Source organism: Solanum tuberosum, unplaced genomic scaffold, assembly GCF_000226075.1.
Source record: "Solanum tuberosum cultivar DM 1-3 516 R44 unplaced genomic scaffold, SolTub_3.0 scf00580, whole genome shotgun sequence".
In the NCBI taxonomy this organism is placed as follows: Eukaryota; Viridiplantae; Streptophyta; class Magnoliopsida; order Solanales; family Solanaceae; genus Solanum; species Solanum tuberosum.
Window position 1 is genome coordinate 61948 of NW_006239500.1, and position 11898 is coordinate 73845.

The 11898-nt window shown below is 34.4% G+C and overlaps 1 protein-coding gene across 1 annotated transcript; it reads right to left on the reverse strand.

Moving 5' to 3' along the window:
- Nucleotides 1-16: 16 nt before the first annotated feature.
- On the reverse strand, nt 17-10044 carry LOC102588128 (probable histone-arginine methyltransferase 1.3). Its single transcript, XM_006365777.2, has 15 exons — nt 9619-10044; nt 8955-9017; nt 8314-8416; nt 6949-7092; nt 6326-6429; nt 6099-6197; nt 5901-5970; nt 4384-4480; nt 3576-3630; nt 2140-2223; nt 1795-1872; nt 1338-1441; nt 1082-1254; nt 861-985; nt 17-443 (listed from the first exon to the last, which is right to left on the reverse strand). The coding sequence occupies exons 1-15, from the start codon at nt 9811-9813 to the stop codon at nt 354-356; spliced, it is 1584 nt and encodes a 527-aa protein (XP_006365839.1). The 5' UTR covers nt 9814-10044; the 3' UTR covers nt 17-353.
- Nucleotides 10045-11898: the final 1854 nt, after the last annotated feature.

Genomic DNA, 11898 nt, shown 5'->3' on the forward strand with positions numbered 1-11898 from the left:
AACATAAGTTCTATAATTTTGTACACGGGAAAAGATGACCTGAAACTCATCTAACCTGTAGATCCGGCAAAGAGGGGTCATTGGATCCTTGCACAGCTGAAATAGCCATCTATATCAAGCTGGATACAAAAGCATCCTACATGGTCAGGTAGAAAGTGCTAACGAAAGATAACAAATCGTACATGAAACTAGGAAGAAAATTGCACATGAGCAACGATTTACAAGCAATCAAAACTCCGGGGGGGTCAGAACTTGGCAGCATTAAAATTTTGGATTCTTTAGCTTAGCCAAGCACTCTAGTAATACAAAGAGGGGATTATCGAGTTGCACATCCCATGACTTGGATATCACCATCAAAGTGGATGTAGCTCAGCGCCATGATTTGGAGAAGGTTGTTGCACCGGGACTGAGCCATCTTCAACCCAAGATTGTGTTAGTACGTCCTGTCCAGGATAGAAAAGGCAACTGTAACTCTTTACTCCACACTAAAAGTTGGAAATGTATATCTATAAATTGCTAATAGCTTTTCCAGTGAGTGCTCCTCAAAGTATCTAAGTATATAGGCAAACCAACGGATAACAGGCCAGTGGGAGGATCTTCAAAGCCAACAGACTAAAGTTAAAGTGTAAACATACTCAATCTCATTTCTCAAGTAGCTCAATTACCAGAAATTTCAAGCCCAACACTATCACTTACATTCAAGGAGTGGTTAGCTACAATCTTAAAGAGTCTTTGTTGTGCCTCAAAAAATAGTACTAATTTAAAATCCTTGAGAAACTTGCAGCTTAAAACCATACAAGTTAGACAAGGGAGAGAAGGAAACCATTGTTTAACCACTATGACGGAAAAGGCAGCAATACCTGCGTTTGTAATAGCTGATTTGGTTCTTGTGCCGATGAATATGCTTGTGGTTGGGACATCCGGTAATATGGCTCCTTCAGATCAAGTTTTCCAGAGGACGTTTGGAGCATATCTCCAACAGTAGCTATTCAAATTGATCAATGATATGTTAGATTTTATGGGACAAAGGGATCAACAAGATATGATTCAAATACTACAAACGACAATCATAAAAAACTACCTGACAATGTTAGGTAAATGGTATAACTTTGTGCCTTATGGGCAACCAGGCGAAAGTGGCCAGTTATCTCCTGTCCTGGCATGACATAAAGTGGCTGTGGCAATACACACCGAAGCTGATACCAGTGAGTTGTAGGTGCACCAGGAGCAGTGGTAAGCCACCTCGGTACAGTGCTGCAGAAAGAAATGATGCAATTTACTGAAAAGTAGCAACAACAAATCCCAACAAGAATGATGCAAGAAATACAAATGTTTACCTTCCATTGAATAGTACATCAAACCAGCAAGCAAGCCCATGAATTCTAGTGCTAACAGAACATGCAAATTTCAATGGGATCTCAATTTCATATAGATCTTCTTCCTGTAATATATATGTGGAAAAAGATTATTTTACCCAGCATTACGTTTCAAAAAATTCTGGCTAGCATATATGAATAATTCCACCAGCTATTTTCCCCCTATCAACCACCCACTCCACAAAGTAGGAACTTTGTTCATTTTAAGTGTCATGAAAAGCACATATATAGAGTTAATTATTCTCAAAAGTAGGAGGAGCTACTTTAGGCCTATGGGCTTCCATTACCTTTGCATCTCTGCTGATTATGCTTTGAATCTGTAGGATTCCCTTCAATTGCCAAGAAAAACATACATAGAATACAGAATGTCTCTCTCAACTCTATTTTACAACCTACAGAATGAATTTTCTAGTAATACCTTTATTGAAGTGAAGTTAATCACATGAGATATTGCAGGAGCTACCAATAACCTTGGATCAAAAGCATCAACCACTGGCTGCAAAGTACATGAACATCCAAAAAAAGTGAGTGAATCTAAGGCTAACTCGTCTGGTAAAAGTTATGGAAACCATTCGCACAAATTGAGGAAACTAAATAAAGGACATCATGGTGGGGGAAGGGAGTAGGTTCAGCACATACAGTTATGATTTTGACAATGAAATTCAACTTGGATGCTGAATTCAACATTGTTTTAAAAGCTTATAATTCAAAGTGAATAAATCAGAGGCCAAGTCATTTAATTCCTAATATGTACGAGATTGACCTGAGAAAAGTATCCTTCATATGCAGATCTTTGCAAGGGTGTCAAATCAACCCCAAAATAGCTCTGTTGCTGCCAAAAAATAGCCTGTATAACAGTACAAGTCAAATTAAACTCTTTTTCAATATGAAATTGAGAAGGATCATAACTATAAGAAACCATCTCCATAAATAAGCATGTGCATGAGAAATGCAGAATCCATACACACAATTTATGTCTAGAAGGCTTGCATGGAGGCTTTAAGCAAGTGGAAAAGGACCAATGATGCAAGCCAAGTTGCATCAAGGCCTTTCCATGCAGCAAAAGACAAGTTACTTGCATGGAAAGGTCTATTTTTACTTGGACAAATGGAAATATGAAACTGTAGCATCTATGCACACCTTTGGCTAAGTGGAAAATCGGTTAGTTACGTAGCTAACATGCAATCATTCCTGTAAAAAGGCCATTATCATTTCATCACTACACGCCACAAATTTGCCTAAATCATTATGTATCTAGCTCAATGATGACTCTATCTTCATGATCCCTCTCTAGCTTATCATTCACCTCTACAATCATTATCCTATAAACAGCAACTACATCTTAGTCTTACACAAGTTGGGTCGGCTCTATGAATCCTCACTTTCTCATTTAAGCTCCACTCATATTATCAACAAAATAAAAAATAAAAATTAAGTTTGATATATATATATAATAGTAATAATATTAGACGTTCACCCATAAGTCTAAAACTTATTCCCAACTAGTAGATATCACCCATATGGATCATTTTCTTCCATTATGTCCTATCTTTAGCTAAGTCTACATTGATTCAAAAAAAAAAATTGTAGGCCTTTCAAGACAACTTTCTTCCATGTAATTTTAGGTCTATCCCTTTCTCTTTCAACACCTTCATTCACCATAGTTTCACACTTGCAGACAGGTGCATCTGTAAGTCGACACAGGACATAACCAAACCATCTCAAGAGACTTCCACTCATTTTATCCTCAACGCGTGCTAATTGCACCTTCTGGCGAATATAGCCATTTTTAATCTTATCTAATCTTGTATGACCGCACATCCAACTTAGCATCTGCATCTCTGCAACAGATCATTATCCTATATACACTGTTAATTGTTCATTTTCTTTTTACTTTATTGGACTTGTGGGTTTGTTATTTGAAATTAAATGTTGTTGTTCCACCAGAGAAACTTTCACATTGCTGAAATATTTTCTTAGGACAATGCCAGGCACAACTATGCAACAAGTGAAAAGTGGCTTTGTATTTGGACTATAGCACCTATGCATTAAGCCTTTAGCAAAGAGGCAACATTCTTGGTGAATGAAACTCCTCTCATATAGCACCTACCATCCATAGGGGAAGAGCCCCAGTTTAAGAAGAAAATGTTATAGAGATACGCCCAGAGAGCAAGAAAACAGTGATATGATCAAATGTACCTTATTTGCAATTTCCATATACAAATATTCATCACTGAATGGTGCCATGTGTATTCTACAAAATAAAAGAACCATAAGCTGAAATTTGGAAAATTAAATCATATAATAAACCACAAAGTAAAAAAAAAATGAAAATATTACATACTAATTTATGTATCAAAAAGTCAAGAGGCTTGAAGGAAAGTGGAAGAAAGAGAGGCCTGATAGAAGTGGAAGAAAAATGTTTTTTTTAACAAAGAAGTTCGAAACACAAGTAAAAGCAATTGAAAATGAAAGGAAAAGGTTTTTCCTTTTGGAGATTGGGTTGGGAAGTGGCAGCTTGGGTAACTGAATCATATGACGATAGATATAGCAAGGCTGAAAAAAGGTAGGAATAAACAACCAAACATGAGGCTGAGGGGGGTGATTGCTTGGAGGGAGAAGCGGGCAGCAGCATTGGAACATATTTATGGATACCAGACTGAGAATTAAGCTTGAAGGCTCATCTCACGTAAAAAGGAGAATGATATAGACAACTTAAGCTTCCACAATTCGCGATTCAATCTTAGTCATATCATTGTACTCCGACCTCCTAAATGATTCACGGAAGGTACAAGCTGATAGCTTGTGGCGGAAAGAAAATAATCTATGATACAAGGATCTTTTGAAAATAATGTGTCAAACTACTGGTGGGAGAAAAGTAAAGCACAGAATCCGGGAAGAAAAACTAAAAGAACCAAAGAACCTCATAAGCAAACTACTAGCTTCATGAATGAATTGACAAGGCAAGGCTCCTCAAAGTCAACTGCTGACAAGAAAGAAAAACTACCTTCCCACTGCAGGAAACATTTTTCCATTTGGAACTAGAAACCGATCTCTTGCAATCACATAAGACTCCAGCATTCTTTCATTAACTAACAAAGTACCTGCAATGTAAAATCAATGTATCACACACCCAGCAGGTTTGAACCTGTTCCATTTGGATATTCTAATTACTGGATTGTGGTTGTGTTGTTTGGGTTCTGAGATAACATTTCGCTATATTTTTAAAGATTCATACCTTGAACTCTGTTCAGGAAAATATAAAAGGAATTCCTTTTTTATAACAAAAAATTATAAAAAGGAAACTTCATAACACTCTAATACAAACAAAGCAAAAGGGTCCATGTATCAGAGATTGTTTCCAGCAGGTTAAGCCTGTTTCATTTGGATAATTTAACCACTGGATTGTTGTTAGCTTGGTTCTGGGATGACACGCTGCACCATATTTTTTTAAGATAAATATCTTTAACTGTTTTCATGAAAATATGAAAACGAATGTTTTTTATGAAAAATATTGAAGGGAAATAACACTCATAATACAAGCAAAGCAAAGATGTCCATGTATCAGAGATTGTTGCCAACAGATATGTGATAGTCCTTCCTTTTTATTGGGGGGTGGGGGTGGGGGGGATGCTGGGCTAATATGTGACAACAATTTAACATGAAATGAATAAAGCATCCTCTCCTCAAGTCATATATTGAAAAATGAAATTTTCAAAACCAAAATCATTTTGCTCAGATTATTAAAACAATTAATGATTGGCAAAGTTAGCACTATTCTACATGAAAAAAGAGTTACTCATTTATAAAGGGAAAACTGCAGAAATCTATTGTTTCAGCTATCAAAGTCTCTTGCATGGATCTGCAGATGCATAAATACTACAAAAGACATCCTTCCGTGGTCATGTTATATGCAGCTGCCTTTGTCGCATGAAACTTTGAGCAAAATTTTGTTTCTCAACAGAAAAAAAAAAGACTAGCATATATAAAAACAACAGAAATACAGTCAGAAACAGCGGGGTATGTTAGAAGAACCCCATAAGGAAATAATGAACTATGACAATTCAAATACAAATTTAGCTGCAGCTCAGAATGCAGTAGAAGCGTTGTTTTCAACATGCAAATTACCCAACTTAACATATCTCCGTGGTTTATTCATTCATCTTCTTGAGAGTATTGAGGAATTGTTTATTGCACATAGGCACAACTGAACTTACTCCTTATCTTTCTTTTTTCCCTCAAGATTGCATAAGCAGTTATCCAAGAAGATATTGTTGTCATGTTTTAGTATATTCTCCAGGTTTAATAGTAGAGGCAGTTGAAACATGTAATACCTACAAATTCCTTAAATCATTTCGCCAAATAATCAATCAATATTTAATACATTGCCACACTGAAGTTCGCAAAAGAACTTTAGCTGTAAACCAGGGGAATAACTACAATTTTTAACAAAACTTGAAGCATTGTCAAACCTGCATTGCACTACACATAAGTTTCAGAACCAATCAAAATATATAAGCTTACCCATTGGCTCAGAGATTAAGATATCGGCTTTCACAGGTAACTCTACTTCTTCAACCTTTCCTTTGATTACCTAAACATTCATAGAACAGAGAAAACCAAAACATAGTGAGCAACCTTAGCCACCAAGATACCGAAGGAGTATATTTAGCACTTAAGAACTTTTTTGAAAGACACCAGATTGAGGGAATGTATACTTACTGTAATTCTCTCATTCAACGATGGATTTCCTGCAATAAGCTTTTTAGCATATTCGGCCATTTCAGATGCCTCTATGGCATAAACATGTTTTGCACCAGCCTGAGAGGGTTTTTGTTGAAGAGGAGGAGATGGAAGGAAAATATACAGTGTACAAATATCAGCGGAAGCGGCTAAGCAATGGTTCATATTATTCAATGAAACCTCATGGCATTGATAAAAAAGATAACCTGAGCTGCAAATAATGACAAAATACCACTACCAGCACCAACATCAACCACTACACGACCAAGAAAATCAGCACGGTTCTCAATTACAGCAGCATAATAGGTTCCTGCAAGTTCCATATTTTCCATGTCAGACTTAATATAATTGGATTTAGAATGCTCTATTCAGCTCCTCCTTAAGAAATGCAAAAGGACAACAGTTCAAAACATTCTAGGACAAAGGAGTTTGCAAACCTCTCATGACACTAGATGAGCCTTGTTGAGAAATAAGTATGCATTTGAATAATATTTGAGTTGAAGTTATAAGAAGAATGTTAGTAGATAAGGTTGGAAAATTTTTGCGAGGTTTGAAGTTGGTGCTTTGATATGAAGCAAACTTGGAAATATGTTTGTCTAAGTTGAAGATTTGATAAAATACACCATCAGGCAAGTATTTCAATATTTCCCTTGAATATCAAATAATATTTCACTTGAAATCCAAAGCTTCATGACCAAGTTACAACTTGCAAATAATATTTCAGTACTTGAAATATTGAGAAAATTATTTCATGGAGAAACATGCTTTAGATTTTCCTAGGTCCTGATACAAGTCAAACCACGGGAAAGACCAAAGTTCAGAACATTACCTGTCCTTACAAAATCCTGCAGCATATTTTGTTGATGCAATAGTTGTCCATAGTAGTGAAAATACATTTTAGCAGAAGATGCCTCTATTTTTTCATCGAATTTACTTGTTGAAGTTGATACTGCTCCATTTGGCAGAGGAGACCCTGAAAGAAAGAATACTTGAATGAGTTATAGTTATTATTATTCTCTTTTTACAAGTTACAATTATTTGTGTCAACATCATTGCTAGTGTTGCTAATGGATTGAATCATGACTTCAATATGTTATGATTGATTGCGCCGTATTTAACTTCACAGAGTAGTTGAAACTTCCAGACAAAGACTCTTTTTACAAGTTACAATTATTTGTGTCAGCATCATTGCTAGTGTTGCGCCATATTTAACTTCACAGAGTAGTTGAAACTTCCAGAAAAAGAGAGAAGGAACAAGATCCTCCTAGATGCAGCAATTTAGAACTTCACTCACGCATCAATATGGACCACTAACATACTACATTCTAAGTTTTTGACAAGAAATGATTGCTTTCTTATTTCTTCCATTTTGTCAATTAGTAAGCAGTACAGTTTTGTATTTCCCGAAACTAAGAAAGAAAAGACATTACTTATACAAGTAAGACATTCCTGAACTTCACATTGACTTTCTATTAAGCAAAATAGAACCCACAATTTAACTTTTTTCCAAGTCAAACTTATGTCAAAGAGTAGGACAACATAAAAGAAAATGATACCCAAATACAAGACAACAATCAATAATGTGGACTACCAATACTAAGATCATGTGCATAATGGACCTGATGATATTGCTAACAACTTATAAGGCTTATAATAATTAATACCTTATAACATATCAGAAGAGTGACTAATGGTCTATCAAATTCATTCACTACACTTAAATTCTCAATAAAATCTTAATTCTCCAGACAAGTGGTGCTTTGTATAACGTCAAAGAAATTTCAAAGTTACAACAACTCGAGGGAATGGAATTCCTTTTAAAACGACACATCAATAGTATATTGGTCGGACATTCACAATTTAGTATCCACAGTCAAAGCTTATCTCACAGGAAATAAGAAATGCATAGTAAAAGCTCATCAATAGAAATTGATAAGGCAACACAGAAAATCTCCTCCTACAATACATCCTCTCACTATCCATAAGGTGCTCAATGTTTATCCTTTTCCACATTACCAAGAATCAAAACTGCATCAAGTATAAGATAGTGCTTTACTCAACCAAAAAAGGAGTCATCACTGACATCTCAGTCAGAATTCAAGAACTATTGAAGTAAATAAGGAGAGAATTTGATTGTACTCCACAAGATGGACCAATTAACTTTTAGAGTGATAACATATACGTCAAAACAGACCTTGAACAACCATTTCTGTCTTCCATTGCTCAAATGCACAATGGAAGGCCCTACTTTCCTCCTCGTTTTTAAATTGAATGGAGATTCCTCTGGAATAGCCTGTCTGGTTCAAAAGACCAAAGTCAATGCCATTGGACATTAATATGACAGCAACAAACTTCACAACATTAACTCCAATGAAGTATAAATAAGATGCACCTTCAACTTTCCCCGTAACAGGATAAGGTAAAGTTATAACAGTAAAATAGACGCATACACATACATACTGACTCGTTTCAATATTAAGATGGACATAAATGTGCACTATTACATGTTTTCAGCCATACACAGTGTTGCTTAAAGGAGCATGAAACTGGTAAACGTTTAGTAGATAATTAATCAAAATACTACAATCAATGCTGGCTAATTTTTGTGCCAATATAAACAAGAAATTGGTCCCTGCTTTGACTTATTCTTTCTTTCATATGAATGTAAATACGTATGTAGCATTCAACACAGAAAATTTTGTCATCTCTGAAGATGGTATAAGATCTCTAGAAATCGTCCTCATGCAAACAGGAATTTAAAGCATTTCAACTATAAACAGCTTAAAGATATCTAGTTTGTCCAAGCATCAACTATTTTATGCTATCAGCAGGTACCTCCTTATTGTCTTCAAAAACTTCAGATATGCACAGAGATTCTGCAGATCCTAGCCTGAATAACTGGAAATACAATAGCAGAAGCAAAATTAAGATAATGTCCCTATCAAGCGCATGTAATCAACAAGTTCCGAAGGAAAATCAGTAAAAATATCATCTCTTCTGTCCTATCCTCCATCTTGTTTAATTTTCAGCTAAAAACACAGATAAACTCATGTAAACAACTGTCATTCTAGTTTGCTGCAAGAAACACGAGAGAAAACATGATAGCCCAAAAATTACCGCACTCTCACATTTAACTAAACAGATATGGCTCGACTGTCTCCCAACACACAAAGAACTACTGTATCCACTAGAGTATAAGTGTGAATTAAGCATGATTATAAATAACGAACACTTCACTGTCTCACATGTAACTAAACAGATATAGATATAGAATTTCCCTGCATGCAGAGTAACTACTGCATCCATTTCGAGTACAAGTATAGACTAAGCTTCAACTATTTATAGTACAGTACGTCAACCTATTTAACAAAATTCACCTCTGATCAGTAACAAAATGCATAAAATTAAAATGAAAACCAAAATACTACTAAATTAATAACAATCGAATTTCAATTTGCTCATGCAAATCGGGTTAGCATATGTAAATTCAAATACATGCCTGCGAAGCTCGAAGAACGATCACAATGTCGGCACCGGATTGAGACTCCTGTCCAAATCGGAGCTCCGGAGCTCCAGAACCCGAACCAAACCGAGCAAAAACCGGTTCCGATTTAGAAAACGAAGTAGATGAAGAAGATGAAACCTCCGAAATCGATAAAACCACAAATTCGTTTTCCTTCACAGTAACCTCCATTAACGCTGATTTTTTTCCTTTTTTTTGCTTCAATTTCTGAAACGAAACCTTCGGATATTCTCTCTTCTCAGTGAAATCAATCAAATTATGATCTGTTCTTCATGGAGAAATGAATTAGGGTTTTCAGTAGAGAGTGTGTAGAAGGTCTTGAGTGTGAAGTGAGAGTGTTGAATGTGCCGCTTCATGAGACGGAAAGGTATATATAAAGGTTCTGTGGGCATGAATTTGATGATTCGGTGTGGACGGTGACAGGGGAATAACGTACAACTGTGATCCTTGAAGAACCATTTGAGACGTTTGATTTGACCTCTAGTGGGACCAATGGCGGAGTCGGGATAAAATTCGACATATAAATATTGTTCTAACTATATATAAATGGTATAATTTTCCACGGTTCGCCCCTAGTGGGACCCATTGCACTGCTCTATGTCCCAAATTTATGTGTTATATTTTAGATTTTTATATTTAAATTAAAAATAATTATAATATTTTTAAATATTTTAATTTATTAATTATTGTAATTCGTAGTTCTTTTACATAATTTCTTAAATATGTAACTTTATTTCAAAATTTAAACATTTCATATCTCAATTAAATTATTTGGCTCTCAAAATTTGAATTGTGTCATATAAATTAGGATCTATTTAAATTATTGTTATGTAATGCTTTATAATGTATGATGTCATATATTATTTTGATGAATATAATATTTAGAAAGATAAATTCTAACATTTTTACATAACATTTCACGCCAGCAATTTTAAGAATAAACCTATAGAAACAATAGAGTATGAGATAAAACTATTATAAAAAAGGCCTATAAACAATAAGATAAGTGATAAAATAGAAATGTTAAATAGTAAATAAAAATAAAATGGAGAGAGAGAAATAAGGTAACAACACATTACACCAAAAGTCTAACTTTAGACTTTTCGTTGTTACCTAAAAATAGATTTAGCGATTGAAGTAACAATGTATTCAAATAGGTTTTCAAGCACATTTACTTTTTATACATTACAAAACTGATATTAGGTTAGATGAATTGTGCAAAGATGCACTAGATACATTATAATTACACAAGATACATGTGTGCCTTCTTGGAATCAATTCGTAACTATATATGGATACATTAAATATTTAATATCAGATACATATATTTATACACAAATATAATAAATAGTTAATATTATCTGTAGAAATTAGTATGGAATACATAATGAAATTGATTTTAGAAATACAGATACACAAAATTGATACTAGTTTGTAAAACTCATATACATTCTAAAATATATAAAAAATAAGAAGAGAGACAAGCAAAAGAACAGAAAAACAAACGAAAGAGTCAGTATTTTTCGTATACATACAAATCACACTTGAATATAATATATAGACAAATTACACCTAATTTGACAAGTATATATCTGAGATATGAAATCCGTCAAACACATTATATTTAGCTAACATAAAGTAATATGAATGATAATTGGGACAAGACACAAGTACCTCCAGACTATGGCCGAACTTCCAAAGACACACTTTAACTAAACTAATGTACTATTACCCTCCGAACCCATTTTTTCGTAATTTTGTATACTTTTTTGGCTTATGTGGCATTCAAACATCTCCCACGCGACTTAATACGTTGAGTTACAGAGTGTGTCACATAAGCCAAACAAGTTCAAGGAGATAATAAGACTTTAGTTTAGTTAAGATATATCTCTAAAATTTAGATCATAATCTAGAGTAACATAAATTAGTAGAAACAAACAGAAGAAGAAAAAATGTGGTTCACTTTCACTTGACATTTAGGGGTCGTTTGGTTTGAATTCAAGGTATGATGGGATTAATTATGATGAGATTAGTTATGATAAGATAAATTATGATGAGATTATTTTTTATTGAGTATTTGGATTGTTGTATTCAAAATAACAAATTTTAAGGACAATTTATTTGTTTACGAAAATACTCTTCATGAATGTAAAAAATGATGTAACAAATAGATAGAAAGAGACATTTTTGTCATTTACTTATTTTATCCCGAGATAAGTTATTCCGGGATTAGATTACTATACCACCCAAGGGGAG